General features: G+C 32.1%; 1 protein-coding gene across 5 annotated transcripts in view; it reads right to left on the reverse strand.

Annotated features, from left to right (window-relative positions):
• Positions 1-224: 224 nt before the first annotated feature.
• The window catches only part of LOC138307470 (uncharacterized), a 38555-nt gene continuing 12936 nt past the window's right edge, over positions 225-25843 (reverse strand). For all 5 annotated transcript variants that reach the window (XM_069248244.1, XM_069248241.1, XM_069248240.1 and 2 more), the window contains 15 exons: positions 11479-11542; positions 10914-11074; positions 9756-10080; positions 9370-9387; positions 8967-9070; positions 8452-8525; positions 8024-8268; positions 7481-7804; positions 6637-6960; positions 5918-6250; positions 5244-5347; positions 4354-4421; positions 3943-4145; positions 3350-3367; positions 225-2403 (listed from right to left, as the gene is read on the reverse strand). In XM_069248244.1, coding sequence (XP_069104345.1) covers positions 1850-2403; positions 3350-3367; positions 3943-4145; positions 4354-4421; positions 5244-5347; positions 5918-6250; positions 6637-6960; positions 7481-7804; positions 8024-8268; positions 8452-8525; positions 8967-9070; positions 9370-9387; positions 9756-10080; positions 10914-11074; positions 11479-11503 — 2880 coding nt within the window. In that variant the 5' untranslated portion in view covers positions 11504-11542 and the 3' untranslated portion in view covers positions 225-1849. The remainder of the gene's footprint in view (positions 2404-3349; positions 3368-3942; positions 4146-4353; positions 4422-5243; positions 5348-5917; positions 6251-6636; positions 6961-7480; positions 7805-8023; positions 8269-8451; positions 8526-8966; positions 9071-9369; positions 9388-9755; positions 10081-10913; positions 11075-11478; positions 11543-25843) is intronic.

Here is a 25843-nt window from a genome sequence, read left to right on the forward strand (position 1 = left end):
AAGAAGGTCAAAGATAATATCCAATTATTAGCTGCCTTTTATAATCTAGCACCAGAAACTTTGCTAACGCGCTACCACCAGGGCATTTAATACAGCTTTTACATAGTGAGAGAGCACTTCCGATCAGCTAGCAATGTGCCATTATACCTAGTGACTTGACTGAATTGACTGAAATAACTTAGAGTGACATAACATATATTTGTGTGAAATAACAAAACATAATGAAATGTAAAAAAGATTTATTTCAATACAAGCATAACAAAATATATCGCAAAGGTAAAAAATATACAAATTGTCGTTCTGGTCCACGTTGTTCACATTATTTTTATGACGAAAACGATGCATTCGGACGTATAAATCGTGATCATACTTTATCTAAAAGAACTCTATTGCAATTGAATGAAATTTATAGAGGTACAAAGATAAGTTAAAGCACGATTGCACCTATTGCCTCCCCTTTCTACTTCAGGACAAATGAAAAACAAATGTTCCGCGAAACCAGAACCAGTAATCTTAACGAGAAATAATCATGACTAATAAATAATATAATCATGTATGCGTTGCTAATTCTTTCATACCTACACATGTAATAGTGGCTGGTCTAGGGCAATATACTCATGTCGCCTTAGGCTATATTGCATGGCTACCCATGCAATAAAGCCTCGTGACGTCATGGCGTCAAAAAATCTCTATTTCCTCAGTAAAATTTTAACATATTTTCACAAAATTGACTGGTTTTACTATAAAAGATGCAAGCAACGGAATTTGTGTTGAAAATATCACGTAATTTTTCTTGTATAGAAATTGACTTCCAGTTGTGGATTTCTTCGAATTTATTTCAAAATGGCAGGATGTTATAGTTGTAAAATTGCAATAAAACGTTGGGGTATGAAAGAAAAATACTCTTTCATATGAGGATATGAAGGATAGGGATATTCTACCCTCGGGATCACAAAATGTTGCAAAACCCTCGGCAAGCCTCGGGTTTTACTACATTTTGTGACCCTCGGGTAGAATATCCCTATCCTTCATATCCTCATATGAAAGAGTCTTATAATATAAGCTCGGGAAATGCTTTGTTATTTGATGAAGATATTTCCAACTTCAGATCTATGTACAATGTACATGTAACTTCACGGTATAACACATGTATGTAATCCTGCTGTATTGACTGTTTATGATATAGTCAATCAAATTTTAGAATACTTTATTTTAATTTTATTTTCATTTTTTACATTCACGTTCAGTGATACTTCAGGACTCCCTTTTCTCTGAGAAACACACTTGAAATTCATGACCTAATCATCGTCCTGTCCAAAATCTATGTAGAATACTTAACGATGCAACGAGTATACAGAAGGTCATGTATGCATGTGCGCATGTGTTTGGTTACATGTTTAGATTAGAAAATACAATAAATGTATTAAATGTTGACACTGTAACAATAAAGTTTTCCATATAAACATTTTTATGGATATGCAAATACTATAAAAATGGATATCGAATTAACAAGGATTTATGTACCGTATAAAAATGAACAAGAGACATAAAACGGTAAATCATGGTTAAAATCATTTTAAAGACAAGCTTAAGCTTATAAACTATACAGATAAAAATCAAACCATAGCGGGTAATATTAACCAAGATTAATAAAACAAGATAAAATAGATTCAAAGTTGATTACTTTCTGATATGTTGAGTTTTCTAACACAAAAGCTTCACCTAAATCACCGTTCTTATTAGACGTTTCAGGAAGTCATTTAACCATTACCCCCAACTTGAAAAAGGTGATTTGTTGCATTTGTCTACTGTAGCAATTTCTATAGGGCCAATCATTTAGTTTTTTTTTCTAATTTTCACACGATGAACCTTTCACGGTTGCTGCGATTCCAGCTAATACATTGAAATCCGACGCCAGGAAGATATAGGAGGAGTTGTAAGCAATCTGGTTCAGCTGGGCCCTGTCGATACCGCTTCCGATTCCAACGCAAGCGACGAGCACACCTTCGTTACGTAGCAAGGAACTAATTCCCGAACTATCGCCTGATCGTCCATCCGTCATGAGAATTATGACTTTGTTTGCTTCAGGTCGTGCTCCATACGTGGTGGTAAGCGAGAAATCTTTTACAAACTCTAAACCGGCCTTGATATCCGTTCCGCCTGAGGTGTAAACAATGGCATTAATCGCCGGGCCTATTCTTCCAACACTATAATGTTCATTGAGCCAGAATTCATTATTTGCTGCTGAAGAAAACTTAGCAACGCTGACCTGAATTTTTTCTGGACCTAATTCAAGCCCAGCGGTGTAATTTTGGATGAAATATTTCATAAGTACGAAGTTTGCAGATCCAATACTTCCGGAGGCATCCAGAAGGAATACGACATCTGTTATCGAACTGCAGTCTGTAAAGCATTCAATATCGTGTAGTTGTGTTTATTAGCAAGGGATTATATGTCGCGTAACTCGCAGTCAAGTTAACTTCCGGGAAAATTTATACCAGGGCATCTAATGGAACGATTGATAGGAAATGATAATTATTACATTATATCATATGTATAAATTATTTTTGTTAGAAATGGACAAATTCGTGATTATTTCTAACCGCAAATTTCTATTAATTAGGAAATAGTGGAATATTTTCATTCCGTAACATTAAACAACTACACAGATAAACATAGTTAAATCATTGGTTCCTTTAGTGATGTTGAAAATCAGACAAATTCATACAATTACATGTGAGCTTATGTCTAGCTTACACGTATTACGGAATAACATTTTTGGACCAATTATTCTTGAAATTTTATTCAAGAAATGATGCATGTTTGTACGGAAATAGTTCGTTTCTATTTCTATTTTAGAAAATGAAATCTAAATGATTGAAAAGGATATTTTTAATTGATTTGAATTTAATTGGTATGAAAGTGTATGACATATATATTTAATTGACGAGAATTTAATTGGTGTGACAGTATAGCACGTCTATTGAATTGATGTTCATTTAATCGGTATGACAGTATAACACATATATATGATTGATGTCAATGTAATAGGTATGGCAGTACATTGTATAACACATGTAATAAATTACCTTACCTGCGGAATATAGAAATAACGATAAATATAACCAATGTATGTAACAGATATAAATACATCCTTTTAATTATTAGTTATATTAAAAAGCACCCTACATGTATCCTTCTCGCCTCAGATTATTACCAATTAATCAAAGATGGATTTAATCTGCCTTTATAATTTGAGCATAAAACGCCTTCAGTATTGAACGATTTATATGAGTCACAAGTTCAGGTGTTTGATGGTTATATATTGACTATATTTAAATCAACTTACCATATGTAGTATCTTCACCTAAACCAAAGAAATAAACAATGTGTAAATGTGTGTTATTGATATGCTTCACCGTCTGTTAAATTAGGCTTTTACCCTTTCTCTTGTATAATGTGCATAGCATTTACTACACTAAAATATATATCATTTTATAGTTATCCATAATGGAGACATGTCAGTACCTACAGATCATATATTAACCTATATACTTGTGTTTACAGATTATTATAAAAGATGCAATACCAGATTTTTGATATGATGATTAAAACTTAACTTAAACGAAATCACACACATATATAAACTATTGTTAAAGAATGACAAATCCACTAATGTCACATTCTATTATAAACCAAACTTACGTTGCTTTTCCAGCTTATTTCCTTTGAAACTTCGAAGGTATTTACATATTATCTGCCCTTGCGAATATATATTGATAATGACGTCACGTTTTTTTAGCATAAAAACATACTTTTTAGGAGAAAACGACGTGAGTATCGCTCACACAATATTGACGTCATAATGAACACCTACAGGCAAGGGAGGGTAACTCTGTAATATGCAAAGACGTTTAAAAAAATCAATATAATACAATTTACCGGCGATAACGGTAACGGTGGCTGGATTCAGGTCTGTGAGTGGACTGTCCGGAAGTTGGTCAGACACACCCGGGAGAGTGTCTGTGAAAGCTGTTATGATGTCGGTGGGGGTCAGTTTGGTTTTGATCACATTATTCGAACCGTAATCGACTACCCAATCCAATTCTATGAACATGGCAAGTTGCACGTTGACACTGCCTTGCCTAATAAAACAAAAAACAGAAATGATTTCACTACAATGTATATAGCCATTTGCTAGAAAATACAAAATACAACTAACAATTCAACAGCAAACTTAAGCTCAGTAATATAAGTTGTAATTGAAATTTGAGTCTTTTTTCAGGAGACAGAACATTATCGTCTGTAAACCCATTTGTAGATGATAATTATACACTTCTAAAGTATACTTACTCGAGTGCTACTACTTTGCTTTTCTTGTAGTTTTTGTTTAAAACGCTTTGGCTGTACACGTAGTTTGTCTGAAAAATACAGATGATTCAAATTAAAACAAAAACAAAATTTAAAATTCTCAAAGGGTCTCAATAACTGATGTAATTGATATAAAGGTGTATAAGATCATAAGGTGTGTGTTTGTGGATAGTGCAAACGAATTACTATATTACTATATTATAGTGTTTCATGTAATAGTTGTTTCCCTTGACATACAAAGACAGACGAATATACGGCGACGCCAGCTAAGGCGACTATTAAAAGGTATTTGGAAGCTATTGGAAGACCTAAATGTAGAATACCTGCTTATAACCTTGAGTAGCCTAATAGTTGAAAATTTATGCAAATATATTTTAATCTTTTTTTGTTAGATACACAAAAAACATATTCAACAACGTTATGTAAATGATGATATAAACTACTGTATACCATCCTCGATAATCCAGGGGTTACTATCAGTTACGTTATATCCTCCCCTGGACTATCATGTAGTAAAAGTTAAGGCAGTCCATGAGTAAAAAATCTGAACCAATTACAGGCCTTCAAAGATTTTGTTTGAAGACTACAGATAGAGCGACAACCAAATTCAAAGCCACACAATCAACCACAGTGTACCGTTTTATGGCTCTTTTGTTGTACATCAAAGTACTTAATTACTAGTACCTGTTCTATTTTGTTGCCTTCAGATTTTCAATAAAATATTCTAGGGATGATTATAGTGTCAGCTATATAAATTTCATAATTATTTAAATTTTTACAAATTTTACATAGAGGGACCAATTGTTTTGAACAAATCAGTTGAAATGGTCCCAAAGCGTAGATTTATCACTGGGATATAAATAAACACTTACTTCGCCTTCAATTTTGTCAGCAAAGCTTTTGAATTCAGGGCTATTTGTGTCTGCAAAAGCTGGGATCCATGTTGTGGTTTGTAAGTGAAAGTTCCCCTTAAAATCTGGATGAAATATATGACATATAGGATTGGATTAGGGATTTCATAATCAAGGTATTAAAGTCATTATAAGTCATAAAATGAATGCATAGTGTTAAGAAACGGTATCAGAGCGCAGGATTATATACATAACCATAATACTCGATCATCTTATGAGATGGTGTCTCCTGGTCCGCTTTAGCAGGGACTCTGCAGTTAGGGTGTTAGAATTGTACCTGCTTCCCCTTTTCATGCTCGTAAAAGGTGACCAAATTTAGGATATTATTGTATCTCTTCTGAGTTTTTCCTCTGACCGAAACACACCACAGTTTATAGCAGAGGTTGTTTTTATTCCTGTTAGGTACCCAGTATAAATGAAGTGGGACGACTGTGTTGTCAGTTGTCAGTATAATGTGACCGGGAGGGTTGTTTTTGTTTCGTGTCTCTGGCGGAAAGCGTAAATGAGATATCACTATACAAATAACAAACTATTACAAAGAGACACAACACAAAAAAATGCACTCTCTCAACGCTAACGAGTAAAATAAGTAATGATCTTTTATATCTGATACCGAATGATATGATGCATCCTACCTGCAAAGTCCACCACCATATCAATGGAACTGCTGCTCTGGTTAGACGCCAGCTTGTCATTAGTGGCCACACATTGGAATTCTGTTCCATTTAGGTCCGAATCGGCAAGAAAATCGTAAGTCTGAGTGATATATCTATAACAGGAATCGTCAATGTCACCAACGGATAGTATCGGGACTTCATCGGACTTGACGAAATCAGACGAGTTCCTTGATTTTATGAAGAGGTCGAGGCTTCCTCCCTCTGTCGCCAGTCTACCGGAACAGTTTATACTGTAACGTTCCCCTTCCTCAACTGTGATGTTTCCTTCTAGTGTAACCCCACTGGCGATATCTATGAATGACATTATTAATTATTATTGGCATTTTAAAGTTATATGATTATCATTTAACTTGTTGTTCAGTATACGAAGTCACTGTACACATATCGGATAATTTAGTAAAGCATATTTAATCACATTAGTTCATCAAATAATATCAATAGTACTATCGCATTAACCAAGTAAGACAATTAGTTACATCATAGAAGTAAAATATTGCAAGAACTGGACTCAATGGCTAAAGAAGGAAACAACTACATGTTGTTGCAATTAGCTTTTTTTCTGATATCATATGCAGCATTTGGTACATATAATAAGCAGTACTCAAACATACAGCTGGACTAGACAGACAAAAACAATATAAAATTTGTTATATAAATTTGAAGTTATAAAGTCTTACCGGAAATGATAACAGTTGATGTTTGATTGATGACGTTTCCCACAAATCCAAACGTGCACATATATCTCCCTCGTGCAGTACAGTGTGTAGTCGTGTTTGGAAACAAAATACTGAAAATCATAACCTCACCGTTTCGCTGTAATCCTACTTGATACAAATCAATGCCCCCGACGACTGTTCCATTTGGATAGGCTCTACCGCGTATATCAGTATTATCTACGGAAACTATACTGAAATCTTCCCAGTCTGATGGTGGATAGCGGACGTTACAGTTGATGGTAAACTCCTCTCCGGGGGTCGTGATTGTATCATTCATTTCAATCTCTGAAACAATAATATAATGTACCATTTTCAAAGCACGAATAATGCTTTTGCTATCAAAACGTATCCGACGATGTTCAACAAAAAGCAAAGAAATCCAATGAAACCTAATAAAACATTATTTTCTGCTCATGGTGTTTTACATATATACATGTAAGTCCTAATGAATGCAATGTTGCTTTTGTCGTCTATACTGTCCCTACAGATATATATTCATTAGATTACAATCATCATGATATCGTACGAAAAACGCAGATTAAACACAGAAAATGTAAAACAGGTAAGCACGTATCTACATGCTGCTCGTAGTATTGGAAACTAAAAGGGAAAATGTGATCACAGGTAACTAATTATTAACGGCTGTTCGAAATACAAGCTACATTGTACATGACTTTTAAGTCTGTTGTTTCATTTAGCTTAGAATTTGCTAAATTAATTAGTAATTATTATAATATTATCATAACATATGTTGCATTTTATTGGCTTGGTTCCTATAATTATTTTAAAATTTTGTTTATCTTACCTGGAATAATGATGTCAGCTGTTTTATTTATAAGGTCACTGCTAAATACCATTGTACACAGGTAGCTCCCCCTCGTCTCAAGATGTGTAGTAATATTTGGGAATAATATACTGATAGTCATGTCCTCATTGCTTTGTTGTAATTCTACTGTATAGGCATTGTTACCCCTGACAACCGTTCCGTTTGGATACACTCGACCGTGTATATCAGCATTATCTACTGAAACTATACTGAAATCTTCCCAGTCTGATGGTGGATAGCGGACGATACAGCTCATGGTGATCGCTTGACCAGGTGCGGTGATTGAATCATTCATCTCCATTACTGAAACATTGATAACGTAATGACTATGTTTCAAAGGTTATCTTGATAGTGTAATACTTAATTAGTTTGTTGGTCATTATGTTATAGTATTCACTGGTTATTTAACTAGATTATAAAATGGATGAAGCAATGAAATGCAATTCGTCATTTCATAATGGAATGGATTTCTTTTTTTATGGGGGGGGGGTGTTAAAGAATAACATTGTTTACATTATTTACCCGGAGGAAGGTAAGGGGTTGTCGTTACTGAAGGTGTCGTTGGATGTGACGTCACAGTTACTGCGGTTCCGGCCGTGGTATAAGTAGCTGATGTGACCACGATAGATCCGGGCACCACTGTATACCGGCCCAGTGTCCCTACAGATCCTATATATACTGTGATCGCCATTATATACACATTGTTGTCCGGAATCGTGAAAACCCCGGATATGGTCAGGACAAGAGATGCTGTTATACTCCCATTTCTGAAAATGATAAACAAAAACAAATAAAATGTTAAATACTTTTTTTCATGTTCGTATAGTTATATTTATATCTAGTCTAAACATTATTGAAATGAACCTAAAATAAATGAAATCATTTTATATATCAATAGGTAAATGTATAGTTTTGTAGTGTCAACCAGATGTTTATTCAGTTACGATTACCTGAGAGATTCAAGTCTACATTCACGGAATGTATCCTTTGGAAAATCTGGATAAGATTTTATGGCTTTCTCAATCTACAATAGAAATCAAATTCAAACAGGTAGCAGCGACGGTATGGAGAAAAAAAAAGAACATAAATAAAAATTGGATACATATTGCTACCAAGAATATATATATATAGGATTATTGTTGGTAATACCAACAGAACAGACATATTGAATGTCTTTTCGAAACGATTTTTCCCTTTATCAAGTTAAAAAAATGAAGATAAAATATACACTTTACGGATATAGGGATTAGATGAAGAACGGAAAATATTGTTACGTTTTCACGGAATAGTAAAAGTATAGAAATCCTTTATAATATTAACGTGGTTGCCAAAATACAAAGTCAGTGATAAAATGTATGGAGGTAGCATTTTGGATTTGAATTTTCAAAAAAAAAAAAAAAAAAAAAGTTTTGCAAAAACTAGTATAGCCATCAGCGCAAAATACACAATAGAATAGAAGTTTTACCTCAATACTTAGTTCTAGTTCAGTCGACCTGAACACCGAAGAAGACGTGTCAGCCATGTCGGGAAGAAACCGGTCAGATAGTGTCAGGTCAAGTTTCACAGTTCCTAGTGAGAAAAGATAATCCATTATACTTTATGGACTATATCAAGATTGACCTTGCTGTCTACACAATCTGACTCTTTACGTGTTTACGTGTTTGGAAATTAGAAGGCAAATGAGGGATATCATGTGCCGCTCAATGGTCAATACAATATTTACATGAATATACCTCATTGCCATATGCATACATTTGATTTTTGCTTGGCTCATTGTAAATTTAGAGGTTAAAGGTGAAAGAGTGAAAAGTTCTAAATAACTAAATATTAGAGTAAATTGATATAAAACATGACCTAGGATTACTTACCAGTTGTGGAAGGTGTTTCTGAAAAATAAATTAAAAAAGATCACCGTCTTATTTTCTGACATTGACTATCTACATGTTTATTTTGTTTTCAAATCTTAATTGACATTTTTAATTTGTTATTTTATTTGTACTTTTAATGAAGTTTAAATCTAAATTCAAATAACGTTTTTTAGTCTCCTTTTTGTTATTTTGAGGTCGTTATAGGAAATCGTAATCATTCAAATGTCAGGTTGCTCAGGTATTATCGTCTGCATCTTATGTAATTTTAAGCAGTCAAAGATTATTCATTTTAATGCCAACACATTTCTGCAAAAACCAAAGTTGCAGATGTACGCAATAATGGATACAAGAACTTTTTCTATATAATTTGCCATATCTCTAATAACCTTCGGTGAAGATGTAGATAAATAACAGCGGTACAGCCACCATAACTGCTACAGTAAGTATTGCGAGAACCGAAACAGTCACACATGCGTTGCTTTTTCTTCTGTCAGGTGGTGGCAAATACAGTTTGATATCCCTATTTTGTCTTCTCTCCTGTGGTGGCAAAGGCAGTCTGATATCCCTGCTTTGTCCTCTGTCCGCTGGTGGCAATGATCGATTGATTTCCCTGGTTTGTCTTCTCCCAAGTGGTGGCAAAGGCAGTTTTACATCCGGGGGTTTGATTCGGCGGGGTTTGCGGTAGTCTTCATACTCGTCTCTTTTGTTTGGCTAACGAATTAAAACGAATGAAATAAACTATGATTATTCCAAGATATTACAAATTCATAAACGTCCTTTTTCAGAACAAAAAAGTAAATTTTCAAATTAGCTACAAAAATATAGGTTAAAACTGTTGAAATCAATACCGAACATGAAATTTACCATGTCTGCATGACCATAACACTTAATATAGATAATAAAATAATTTGTGTGTATATAAATGTTTGTTTAAAAAAGATGACATCAACTAGTCATTCCTGTTTTCCAGCAATCATTGCCAAACTTTGTACCTTGACCAGTGAATTGAAACTGATGAATATGTAAACCCTCGATATTTTTTTATGTATCTCATTCTATAAACTCACTGTATTGACAAATTCGATTGGTTCATAAAATTACGTGAACAAAACGTCGGGTATGTCTCCCTCAAAGGTCATATTCCACCTCTTCGGAAACGATAATTGTCATCAGACTATTTCGTTTTTACGTTTGAAAAAAGTCTAGTATTCTATCAACGTGTGTTGAAGTTAGTTACCACCTACATAATTTTGCCAATCAATTGAGTATTTCTTATTGACTATAGTCAGTATTGCAATGTGTTCAAATACTAAGAATGATGATTTCATACATTATCCAAATATTTCTTATCGATTGTAGTCAGTATTTCGATGTGTTCAAATACTAAGAATGATGATTTTTTTTACATTATCTCAATATTCGGAACATATTCTAATATACAGAATATATCCCAATATCTGGAACATATCTCAATATCCTAAACATATCCCAATATCCGGAATAAATCCCAATATCCGGAACATATCCCATTGACAGGAACCTACCTGTTTCCAGTAATTAGCCGGCATGTTGAGAGCCATCTTATACCAGGCAGGTGACACGGTCGCGATTCCAACAAAGTCGTCATAGTCTTCTGGTATTGATTCAGCCGTGTCGTTGTAGTAAATCCCACTAGATGTTTCAGCAGCTTCATTTACATACTCACCTGTTCATGCAAAAATAATATTATTAATGAGCATAAATGTAAGATGTATGAAACGATACTTGTACTAAACGTGTCGAGACCGATGTATTCACAGACCACTTATTGTTGTATTGCCTTGGAACATAAACTAACAAAGACGACATGATTATATACCAACATGTGCAGTTATGTGCAATTATATATCCTTCATTCATTCATATATCTGAACTGGCCGTTTTTGATTTTTTTTATAAAAAACAAAAAAATACTAGTGCAAACTACAATGTATGAAATAGTTTTGTTACAGAGCTCTTACAGTACTTAATTGTATATACATGCCATACTTACGAAAAATATAATTTGAAAAAAACCCAAACAAACGATATGGTAATAATAACAAACGTATTTACTTATAACTATCTTACTTGCTCTCCTTGTTTGCCGATCCATGACTTTCACTGCGCCGATTTTATTTCATGTTTTCCTTTGCTGTTAAATTATAAAACTATATCAGCATTTTAAAATCAGCATGGACAGAAATAAACGCTTAAAGATGCTCCACCGCGGACAGAGCATACATGACATTCATCATTAGAACAATAATTGGTGTTTAATATTGTATATATATGTCTAATTAACACAAAAAATAATATAAGATAATTTATTTTGCCTTTGGTGCATGTGCAATCAGTACTTCATTCCATATAGGATATAGTGCCACGGATTTTTTTCGGGATGCAATTAATTATCTTTTATATTTTCAACTTGAAGCAAAATTAGAAGCTCAAACTTTTCAATGGTGGTAATTGTGTAAAGTAAGTAACTTTTGTAACTGAAGAAAAATACTAAATCGTCTGCTCCTGTTTTTGATAGTGAAAAAATACCATTTGTCAGCGGTGGAGCATCTTTAAAGTTATATGTGCCGTAACTGAACAAAATTTTGACATGTTATTTTTTCTTCATGAATCTATTGAAAACCACAAGGTTTGATGAATTAAGCTGTGAAAGTCATTCAAATGACTTCCGATGCCTTATAAATATTAGCTACAACACATACATTATATACTGTAAAGTTGTTGTATCTTATACGTTATGTATGTTCAGATGGAAACATACCTGCAGATATCACATTACAATTACTAATAACACTGTAAAAATGTGAAATGAAATTGTAGACCACAATTTGGCTTCATGGTCTGACTGTATGTTCTCATTTCAATTCACTATAGATGTAAATATCATGATTTTTGACAGTACTGCCAAAAATCATTTTCAGCTCTTATATGTGCTTGTAAAATAAAAACCTATGGATTGAAAGTAGTGTAATTCTCAAAATAATGGTTACTTTCGGTAAAGAATAACATATAAAAAGCTCATCTTGATTCGTGAGTATGAAAAATACGGCACATATAACTTTAATATTCATTGTTTAACATAACACTATTAAGTTATTTTGATAAGCCTGTTTAGTATCGTTTGTTTTATTCACATATACTACACATTGTGTAAATAAGTCAAACTGGTGTGATAAAACAAAATCATTATACCTATATTTCACATATTGCATATCTGAAGCCCATCGCATTTTTAGAAGTCATTTAAATGTCTAGTCATTGGGAATACAATCAAGACAAACTATTTGATATTTAATGCGTCGATATTGTTTGTTGACAATGGGTAGATATTCAAATGACACCAAAAAATGCGACTACAAACAGTATTAATACGTAGATTCCAACCTAGGGGATGGCCTATATTTTTGGTTTAAGTATGTACTATAAAGGCTAATTTTTTTATAGATATACGTTCCATTTCGAAATTTGGTATCTCACTTTATATTGCATTTACGTTGCGTTATTGATCTTGGTATTCGCGCGTTTATAAAAAAAGGTTTAAAATTTCCCTATGGTTAAAACATGTCTGTAATATTTATTTTACTTAAATGGTACCTGACGTTAGTAAAAATGTTTACATGAATTTAAATGTTTTAACAAAGGCTGTCGCGGTTCCCTTTATATTCTACGCAGTAAAAAAACTTATGAATAGTGTGGCAATGAATACCATTACTTGATGTTACAAGTGCTCACAATGACGTATTACTACTCTCACAGCCAGGAATAATTTAGGACGGATCCTTTTTACACAGTGCTTTTGTATGGCGGTAGAATGCGTGTTTGCTAATGCCAGAAAATCCTTATTCCAACCAGCTTGATTTTAACTTGTTATACTACACATTTTATAACTACAAAATGTTATAATTAATTTTTCTTTGTTTTCATTCCAAATCTGGCTTTCTGATTGGCCAATATTTTTTTTGCATACCACTATGAAAAAAATCCGAGAATGGCGTGAAACCCCGACGTTATCGTGACGTCGCAATAGAGATATTGACGTTGCGTATTGATTCGGAAAAAAAATCCCTTGAAAAAACACTCTAATGTTACATTTAAACATACTTCATTTTATCAAATAGAAAATTATAAGTATTGATGTCAGTATTTTTTAATTTTATCGAGTTATGAAAAAAAAATTATGTAAAACTTTTGTGAGAATCCGCTACGCGGATTCACACAGTTTGCAAACGATTTTTTTTCATAACCCAATAAAGTTAAAAATTAGTGAAATGAAGGTATAACACAAAATTCAGGTTGTAAATATCGAAGCGCTTTAGGGATCAACCAACTAAATAAAAAAAGACCTTCGAGGAGGTCAAGGTCACGGTGACCGAGCCAGACAACACTGTACAGGGCTCCGATAAAGATCTATGTTTTCTTATATTTTGATGGAACTGTGCTACACAGCTTTTGGCAGTATGATGTCTGAGGAAGAGTTCTAACGAATACGTGTGGAAATTGGCACAGACTTACACGTAAAAGTTGATTTTGAAACACTTTTCTAAGAGACAATGATGTGACTCCGGTGAGATCTACTCACCCCACACCTGTATACTTCTACAGTGGATCTGGTGTACATACAACTGTACCTACTGTATATAATATTTACACTTATAGACTATAGTCATGTCGACTCCAAGAGGTACTTTCAACTCCAATAAGGGGAAATTTAAAGGACGTGATGAGAAATCTGTAGAGGAAAGTTCTTGTGGATATTTATAACAAACTTGAGAGTCTAATCACTAGTGACACTATGGAAAAAATGATACATAAACTCAAAAGTGATATCAGAAAAGAAAATGAGGACATGATTCAGAAACTTGAGAGTCGGATTTTCGACTTAGAGAATAGCAATGACAGACTAAAACAAACAGTCCAGAGTCAAGAAGAAACAATCATCGAGCTACAGAAGGTACAATGTGAAGTGTACTCTAAATACAATGACTTAGAGAGCAACACGGTAGGAAGAATTCCATCCGTATATCCGGACTCCGGGATACCTCAGATTCCGAATCCGTAGATGACTGTGTTAAAACTGTTGTGTCTTTTGTAAACCGTAAGTTGAACATTCCCGTACAGAGTGAGGACATTGACATTGCTCACAGGCTAGGTAAATTCAATAAAGATCGTCCAAGGAACATTATTGTAAAGTTTGTCCATAGACGGAAAAAGCACGAGATCATCCGCGCGAGACGACAGCTGAAGGGTACCGGCATGACTGTTTTTGAAGATCTAACAAGACTTAACCAACAAAAACTGAAAACAGCATACAATTTGAACTGTGTTAAGAATTCGTATAGCGTAGATGGAAAATTATTTGTGATTCTGGAAAACGGCAAAAAACGTAGAATCCTGTTTGATACTCCTTTGGAAGAAGATTTCCTGCTGAATGACACAAATTTCAGAAGGAATATATAGAAATATAGACCTACTTGTACAAGTACTTTCACAATCTGAAATACATGTAACTGAGATTTCATTACAAAAGGTCGGTAATGGACTATAGGTAGTGGACAGCACTACCGCCAGAGACTAAGTCTCTGGATTACCGATCCGCGATAAACATTTTATTGTGATTACTGTGAATTTTTGTGTTGTGCATAATTATTCTTGTTTGGATTAAAAAAAAATGGAATATTTAAATTTCTGTGAGTAAGGTAAGTGCGAGTTGATGTTATATTGAATTGTGAGCAAAAACTGTAACGTTAAATGTTCTTCGAGAGTAGTTTCCTCGATATGGGAAAACAAAAAACACAGATTTTGTGTTCATGTACAGTATACATAGTTTTTTCATGTTTGCTATTTTCATTTGTATGTCCATTTTTGTAGTTCTTCTCGATGGTAATAATTCAGAAACATGTATATTTATGTTTCTGATACCATAACTCATGTAAATCTCTGTAAGAGTGGCCTCCCTTTACCTGTCTATATTTCTGTTCCGTTAATTTCCTGTCTGATTTGTAATCAGAAATATATTTCTGTCGCAATGAATGCCTCTGAAATATACAGATAGATGTATCAGTCAAATTTTGCCCTCTATATTCAAATGTGAGTTGTATTCTTTTTATTATCAAATAAGGATTTCCCTTTAGATATTTTTTTTTCTTATCCGGATTTAATTTGGATAAGGTTTTCTTATATAGATTTGTACTTCCGTTTCCGGTATGTAAGTCTTTGTCATTGGTGCGTTTGATTTGAATACAAATATATGTTTCAGTTAATGCGCCAATATGACAAAGACACAACAGTAAAGTAAGCGAGCGAGCACGGTGTGGGAAGAGTAGTGACCGAACTAGGCCTACCATGTATATGTTTTTTATTGTATCCTATCTACCCCTTTTCTGTTCTCTTCTTTCCTACTCTGTTTTTCTAGATGGCAAGTTATACTTAAGAAATTGGAATTGTTGCAACAATAACGCACGTTGGAAATTTCTTTATATTTATCGTGTTCCACAGTACCTTCTCTACGTGATTTATTCAGTATGCCTACTGCAACCAGCTATTAGAAGCAAGCATGATGACATGTTTTGTAACTTTGGTTTCATAATTAGTTGAGAGTGTCAAGATACTATCAGCAAACTGTCAGGGTCTGTCGGATAAGTTCAAGCGTAAAGATGTCTTTGCATATTTAAGAGACAAAAGTTATAATATATACTGCATTCAAGACACACATTTTACCAAAGAAAAGGAAATACTAATACGCAATGAATGGGGTTATAACTGTCATTTCAATTCTTTTAAATCTAACTCACGGGGTGTTGCTGTACTAATTAACAATAATTTTGATTGCAGGATCAAAAAGGAAAAGATAGACTCGTCTGGTAATTTTTTAGCATTAGACTTGGAAATTGAAGGTAAAAATATAACATTAATCAATATTTATGGTCCAAACTCCGATTGTCCTGATTTTTTTACAAGAGTGGAAGATACTATCCTTGACTTTAATAATGATAAATATATAATCTGTGGTGATTTTAACTTAGTTATTGACCCTGAGCTGGACTATGACAAAAGCTATAAAAAAATCAATAATCCAAAGGCTAGAGAGAAAGTTTTAAATTTAATAGAAAATTTAGATATGGTAGATGTTTTTAGGGAACAGCATACAAATTTGAAACGTTATACATGGCGAAAACATTCACCTGTAAAACAATCAAGATTAGATTTTTTTCTTGTTTCTCGAAATATATTGTCAAGTGTTTCTGAAGCAAATATTGATGCAGGGTATAGGTCTGATCATTCTTTTCCAAAGATTGTTTTAAAATTTTATGACTTCAAAAAAGGTAAAGGGCTTTGGAAATTTAACAACTCATTATTACATGATCAAGAATATTTGAACCTGGTAAACAATACAATTAAATCTGTAAAAGCACAGTACTGTCTGCCAATATATAATCTTGACTCTATTGATAATATTCAGGATAGCAGCCTACAATTTATAATAAATGATCAACTCTTTCTTGAGACACTTTTAATGGAAATAAGAGGAAGAACAATATCATATTCATCTTTTAAAAAGAAACAAAAGAATTTAAGAGAAAACAATCTGAAAGAAGATATTAGTAAACTTGAAAATCAAACTACTGTTGATATAGATCTAGATGAATTGAATAGAAAAAAGAAGGAATTAGAAGAGATTCGTTTGGAAAAACTTAAAGGTAGTGTAATTCGGTCAAAAGCTTTATGGATAGAGGAAGGGGAAAAGCCTACACAATATTTTTTAAATCTAGAAAGTAGAAATTATGTATCAAAAATTATTCCAAAACTTGAGAAAGAAAATGGAGAGTTTATCACTAATCAAGATGAAATTCTTAGTGAAGTTAAATCCTTTTATGAACAATTATACTCTGTTGACAAGAACATTGAGGAAGTAGATTTAGAAGAATTTTTAGAAGGTTGTGAAGTTCCAAAATTAAATAATACAGAATCTTCGAGTATGGAGGGTCTAATAACGTTTGAAGAAGCATCAACAACTCTTAAAAATATGAAAAATAATAAAAGTCCGGGATCGGATGGATACACTTCAGAGTTTTTCAAATGTTTTTGGAGTAAATTGGGGTTTTTCGTTGTTCGTTCTATTAATTATGGGTACTTAAATGGTCAACTTTCAATCACACAACGTCAGGGCATTATCACCTGTATTCCAAAGCCAAACAAATCAAAATACTTTATTAAAAACTGGCGTCCAATTTCTTTATTAAACATTGTATATAAAATAGCTTCTGGGACAATAGCTAACAGGATTAAAAATATTTTGGGTAAAATTTTGAATTCAGACCAGACAGGTTTTATTTCTGGACGATATTTAGGAGAAAATACAAGATTAATTTATGACATTATGCAATACACTGAGGAATATGATATCCCTGGAATGTTGTTAATAATTGATTTCGAAAAAGCTTTTGACTCCGTTTCCTGGAAATTTATTGATAAAACTCTAATATACTTTAATTTTGGAAATAGTTTAAGAAATTGGATAAAAGTTTTACATCATAATGCTAGCTCTGCAATTAATCAAGGAGGTAATTTGTCTTCATTTTTTAATATTATGCGCGGTTGTCGTCAAGGCGATCCAATCGCTCCTTATATTTTTATCATCTGTGCGGAAGTCTTAGCTATTCGTATTAGAAATAACAGAAACATTGTTGGTATAAATATAGAAAATTGTAGTATTTTAAATTCTCAATATGCTGATGACACTTCTCTAATACTTGATGGATCTGAAAACTCTTTGAAGGCAGCTGTTACAGAATTAAATATTTATGCCAAAATTTCAGGACTTAAAATAAATACAGGAAAATCACAGGTTATTTGGATAGGCAGTAAAAAGTATAGTAATGATACACTTATTCCGAGCTTGAACTTACAATGGGGAGTTACTAAATTTACACTTCTTGGTATTGACTTTCATGTTGATCTTCATAAAATACCAAAAATGAACTTTGATAAAAAATTATGTAAACTAAAAAATTTAATACAAACATGGAACAAAAGGAAAATATCTCCTATTGGTAGAGTGTGTATCATAAAATCTCTCTTAATTTCTCAGTTAAATCATCTTTTTATTTCACTTCCAAATCCAGATGAAAATTTTGTAAAACATCTTAACACAGTTCTTTTTAATTTTCTTTGGAATAGCAACTCAGATAAAGTTAAGCGAGATGTAGTTATCCAAAATTATATAGATGGAGGTTTGAAAATGATTCATCTTTCATCGTTTATAGACTCGTTAAAGATAGGGTGGATAAGAAGAATTTTTAGATCAAATGGTAAATGGCAAATGATTCTAAAAACTAAAGTAAACTTTCTTTATCTGGCAAACTGTGGAAGTGAATATCTGAATAAAATTTTATCTAATTGTAAGAATGATTTTTGGAAGGATGTATTTACAGCATGGTTCAAACTAAGAATAAAGGATAATCAATTAGAAGCGGAAAAACACTCTGTTCTTAAGACACCAATTTGGTACAATAAAAACATTACTGTTGGAAATAAAACGATTTTCTACCAATCATGGTTTAGAAAGGGAATTTCAATTATACAAGACCTGTTAAAAAGTGTTTCTCCATGTTCATTCCTAACATATGATGAATTTTGTAATAGTTATGGTGTAATAAGTAATTATCTTCAATATAATGGACTGATATCCAGCATTAAAAAGTATCTCTGAAGAATATAAATTTACCAAATGAAATACTATTTTATCCAATTATTCCTTTTAGTCTTGAAATTATACTGAAAAACATTTGTGGAGTCCAAGATTTTTATAGAGCACTTGTCAAAAACAATACTGTAATAACTGGTCAAGCTAAATGGGGAACCTCTTTTGACTACGATCAAGAAACATGGAAAGATATATATAATATACCCTTCATCTCTACCAATAATACTAAACTTCAGTGGCTTCAGTTCCGAATCTCCCATTATATACTAACAACTAACACTTATCTTTGTAAAATTGGTCTCTCTAATAATCCTTATTGTTTGTTATGTGCTTTAGAAAGGGAGACAATCACTCATCTATTTTGGGAATGCTCTGAAGTTCAGGATTTTTTAGCTAATTTTGAAAGTCTTTTAGATATTCTGTTTATACCATTTGCAATTAATAAAGAAACTATACTTTTCGGAAAATTTAATCATAACGGAATATATCAAAGAATCGATAATGAAATTGTTCTTTTTATCAAACACTATATTTATAAAACAAGATGTTTACATGGTTCTTTAAATGTGACAGCTTTTTTAAACTGTATTAAAGACTATTATTATGTTCAAAGATATATAGCTTATAAAAAAGGAGAAAAAACTTTTAAAAAATTTACCAAAGACTGGAAAAAATGGATAAAGCTAATAGAACTCACAAATCCCTGACAGTTGCACATATCTTTTATTAAAATAGAATATATATTTATTTGTTGTCATACATACATGTGTCATGCTTGCTTTTGATCAGGATGTTGAGCAGTAATTTTTAATTCAATTGTAACTATCAAATATAGAATGACTATCTAACTCCTTGCCTCCTTCTTCTTTTTTCTTTTCTTTTTTTTTTCTTTTTTTCCCCTTCTTTCTTTCTTTTTCTTTCTTTACTTTTTTTTTTGTTTTAATCGTGTTTTCATTTAGTTGATTCATTATTCTTCATATAAGAATATATCTACATTTAAATATTATACTTCACGATCTCTCGTTTCTAGTTCATCCCATTATCCCTTCTTTCCTTCCCAATTCTTTGTTCTTTTTTATTTTTTTTCTCTCCCTCCCCTCTCTCTATAAAAAAAATCAAACAATGAAATTATAATGATGAATGAAAGAATGGCAGAGTGAAAGATGTGCATGGAAGATAACTATATCAATAATTCATGAATATGTGATTGATGTAAAACTGATGTATTGTTTGACAAAAAATAAAAAATTACAAAAAAAAAAAAAAAAAAGACCTTCGAAATGGCCCCTGTGTATACAAGATTGAGCCCAGGATAGAATTTTAACCCGGCCGCTGATTGGCTGGCTAATTATGAATTTCAAAAGTAAAAATGTTTTCTGACAGGTAATTATTCCTAGATAACCATGATATGAATTTGGAAATTCATATTGAGATTTAGGCTCAAAACATCAACTTTGATAATGAATAGGTAAAAGCATTAGAATTTCAGGATTTTTTTAGTGCAAAATGCGCCTGATTTCAGTAAAGTTACCCTGGTTGGAGTTTGAGCAGAAGGACCCAAACTTTTTTTTTTCTATTTAGTGTTATATGAGAACCTAGACTTTAATTATAGAACACAATAGCTAACTAATATTCCTTTGTTTTAATAATACAGCACAAAACTTTAACAAAGTTTAACACTGTGGTCTATGTAAAATTATTTAGTTGGTTGCTCTCTTTATATTGAGAATACACTCATGATCAGGTGTTTGGCTTATACATGTAGCTCCATAACATAAATACATCTTTTTAAGTTAATCATTACAATGCAATGAAAACCCACAGAATTCTTAATCCGTGAGATTCTTTTTTTATATGACAGCATTCTGCTGTTGTTTCAGCCAATCAAATACGGCGTTACAAACGGCGACGTCATTCTTTACGTTATGAGATGACGTAGGCTTTTTAAGTTGTTGAATTTTGTTTGTTCCGTGCACTTAAAATTGCGTCATGTGCTTTTATTGGTTGTTGATAATATTATACCTTCCTTTTAGGCGAAGTCTATAAGACAAAATTTTTTGTTGATATCTTATCATTCCTTTCAACCATCAACCTACATTAAAACTTAGTCTTAAAGCAAACAATGACTGAAGTAAATTACTACTGACACTTAAAATACAGGTAGTTATACAAAGAAATATAATGACAATGTAGTAATGACATTATGCTATCACCAGCGGTATATGTAGTCGGAAAACAGTTTAAGATCAGTCAACCTATTCACTTTATTTACAAGTTACAATATTCGTTCAAAAGACCTAAAGAATTAAGGATATTCAGATTTAAATGCAATGTGTATGAAGTCATAATATACATGTGGCCTTTAATTTACCGTCACGACCATGCGCTACAGTATATTTAATGACTTGTATATATGTCATTTATTGTGTGATCTATAAAGTCCGTACAAACTCCCTATCATTACACATGGTTAATTATCTTGTTTAAAGGGGATTTAGAACGCACACCATTGTCAAGTAAAGACATATCAACATACATTTGAGATTTAGTCATACTGCAATTATAAGTCAGGTCAGTATACATGTATCTTGTACGCATACTTTACATATTAATTGCATTATGTAGATTTGTTTTCCCTTTTTGACGTATGTAATACTAGGTTATACAGAGCTTATACTTATGTAATACTAGGTTATACAGAGCTTATACTTATGTAATACTAGGTTATACAGAGCTTATACGTATGTAATACTAGGTTATACAGAGCTTATACGTATGTAATACTAGGTTATACAGAGCTTATACGTATGTAATACTAGGTTATACAGAGCTTATACGTATGTAATACTAGGTTATACAGAGCTTATACGTATGTAATACTAGGTTATACAGAGCTTATACGTATGTAATACTAGGTTATACAGAGCTTATACGTATGTAATACTAGGTTATACAGAGCTTATACGTATGTAATACTAGGTTATACAGAGCTTATACGTATGTAATACTAGGTTATACAGAGCTTATACGTATGTAATACTAGGTTATACAGAGCTTATACGTATGTAATACTAGGTTATACAGAGCTTATACGTATGTAATACTAGGTTATACAGAGCTTATACGTATGTAATACTAGGTTATACAGAGCTTATACGTATGTAATACTAGGTTATTAGAGCTTATACGTATGTAATACTAGGTTATAAGAGCTTATACGTATGTAATACTAGGTTATACAGAGCTTATACGTATGTAATACTAGGTTATATAGAGCTTATACGTATGTAATACTAGGTTATACAGAGCTTATACGTATGTAATACTAGGTTATATACAGAGCTTATACGTATGTAATACTAGGTTATACAGAGCTTATACGTATGTAATACTAGGTTATACAGAGATTATACGTTATGTAATACTAGGTTATATACAGAGCTTATACGTATGTAATACTAGGTTATACAGAGATTATACGTATGTAATACTAGGTTATACAGAGCTTATACGTATGTAATACTAGGTTATACAGAGCTTATACGTATGTAATACTAGGTTATACAGAGCTTATACGTATGTAATACTAGGTTATACAGAGCTTATACGTATGTAATACTAGGTTATACAGAGCTTAAACGTATGTAATATACTAGGGTATACAGAGCTTATACGTATGTAATACAAGGTTATATCAGAGCTTTATACGTATGTAATACTAGGGTTTATAGAGCTTATACGTATGTAATACTAGGTTATACAGAGCTTATACGTATGTAATACTAGGTTATACAGAGCTTATACGTATGTAATACTAGGTTATACAGAGCTTGTACGTATGTAATACTAGGTTATACAGAGCTTATACGTATGTAATACTAGGTTATACAGAGCTTATACGTATGTAATACTAGGTTATACAGAGCTTATACGTATGTAAGTACTAGGTTATACAGAGCTTATACGTATGTAATACTAGGTTATACAGAGCTTATACGTATGTAATACTAGGTTATACAGAGCTTATACGTATGTAATACTAGGCTTATTATACAGAGCTTATACGTATGTAATACTAGGTTATACAGAGCTTATACGTATGTAATACTAGGTTATACAGAGCTTTATTATGTTATACTAGGTTATACAGAGCTATATACGTATGTAATACTAGGTTATACAGAGCTTATATACGTATGTAATACTAGGTTATACAGAGCTTATACGTATGTAATACTAGGTTATATAGAGCTTATACGTATGTAATACTAGGTTATACAGAGCTTATACGTATGTAATACTAGGTTATTACAGAGCTTATACGTATGTAATACTAGGTTATACAGAGCTTATACGTATGTAATACTAGGTTATACAGAGCTTTTTACGTATGTAATACTAGGTTATATAGAGCTTATACGTATGTAATACTAGGTTATACAGAGCCTTATAGTATGTAATACTAGGTTATACAGAGCTTATACGTATGTAATACTAGGTTATACAGAGCTTATACGTATGTAATACTAGGTTATACAGAGCTTATACGTATGTAATACTAGGTTATATACAGAGCTTATACGTATGTAATACTAGGTTATACAGAGCTTATACGTATGTAATACTAGGTTATACAGAGCTTATACGTATGTAATACTAGGTTATATACAGAGCTTATACGTATGTAATACCTAGGTTATACAGAGCTTATATACGTATGTAATACTAGGTTATACAGAGTTATACGTATGTAATACTAGGTTATACAGAGCTTATACGTATGTAATACTAGGTTATACAGGCTTATACGTATGTAATACTAGGTTATACAGAGCTTATACGTATGTAATACTAGTTATACAGAGCTTATACGTATGTAATACTAGGTTATATAGAGCTTATACGTATGTAATACTAGGTTATACAGAGCTTATACGTATGTAATACTAGGTTATACAGAGCTTATACGTATGTAATACTAGGTTATACAGAGCTTATACGTATGTAATACTAGGTTAATACAGAGCTTATATACTTATGTAATACTAGGTTATACAGAGCTTATACGTATGTAATACTAGGTTATACAGAGCTTATACGTATGTAATATCTACTAGGTTATACAGAGCTTATACGTATGTAATACTAAGTTTATAGAGCTTATACGTATGTAATACTAGGCTTTATGCTTTATACTGGTATTATGAAGCTTAATAAAAACAGGTATGTAATACTAGTATTGATCTAATACTAGGTTGATGACAGACTTATGTATGTAATACTAGGTTATTGATCTCGCTTATAGTATGTATTGATGAAAGACTAAATAAAAAACAGGTATGTAATACTAGTTTTATTGATCTCTCGGCTAATTAATACTGTATTGATGTAACTAAATAAAACTAGGTATGTAATACTACGGCTTAGTACTATGTAATTGGTTATACAGACTTAACAGTATGTAATACTAGGTTTTATTGATCTCTCGTATAGTATCTGTATTGATGAAAGGTTATAAAAACAGATGTAATACTCGTTTTATACTTCGGCTGTAGTATCTGTATTGATACTAAAAACAAGGTATGTATATGTACTAGTTTTATTGATCTCTCGGCTGTATACTGTAGATGATGAAATAGACTAAATAAAAACAGGTATGTAATACTAGTTTTATTATCTCTCGGCTGTACTAGCCTTTACGTATGTAATACTAGGTTATACAGAGCTTATACGTTGTAATACTAGGTTATTATAGAGCTTATACGTATGTAATACTAGGTTAATACAGAGATTATACGTATGTAATACTAGGTTATATAGAGCTTATACGTATGTAATACTAGGTTATACAGAGCTTATACGTAAGTATATCTAGGTTATTATAGAGCGCTTATACGTATGTTATACTAGGTTATTAGAGTCTATAGTATGTAATACTAGGTTATACAGAGATTGTAAGTCATTGTAATTACTAGGTTATATAGTACTGTATTCGTATGTATATACTAGGTTATATCAGGAGCTTATACGTATTGTTATACTAGGGTATATAGAGCTTATTACAGTATCGGCTGTATACGTATGATACTGAGTCTTAAGGATGTTAATACTAGTTTTTATATCTCTCGAGCTTAAGTACGTATTGATGAAAGACTAAATAAAAACTACAGGTATGTAATACTAGTTTTTAATTGATCTCTCGGCTGTAGTAGCTGTATTGATGAAAGACTAAATAAAAAAACAGGTATGTAATACTTTTTATTGATCTCTCGGCTGTAGTATCTAATAAAGACTAAATAAAAAACAGTATGTAATACTAGTTTTATTTGATCTCTCGGCTTAGTATCTGTATTGATAAAGACTAGGTTATTAATACTATTTTATTTGACTCTCGTGTAGTATGTAATTGATAAAGGTTAAAAACAGGTATGTAATACTAGTTTTATTGATCTCTCGGCTGTAGTATACTGTATTGATGAAAGACTAAATATATGTAATACTAGTTTTATTGTATGTTATACTAGGTTATATACTTATTGTGATCTCTGTAAAAACTAGGTTAAAACAGAGCTTATACGTATGTAATACTAGGTTATATCTCTCGGCTGTAGTAGCTTATTGATGAAAGACTAAATAAAAACAGGTATGTAATACTAGTCGTTTTATTGATCAGATATAGTACTATTGTTGAATAAAGACTAAATAAAAACAGTATTAATACTAGTTTTATTG

The sequence above is a fragment of the Argopecten irradians genome, chromosome 14, assembly GCF_041381155.1.
Source record: "Argopecten irradians isolate NY chromosome 14, Ai_NY, whole genome shotgun sequence".
Lineage (NCBI taxonomy): Eukaryota > Metazoa > Mollusca > Bivalvia > Pectinida > Pectinidae > Argopecten > Argopecten irradians.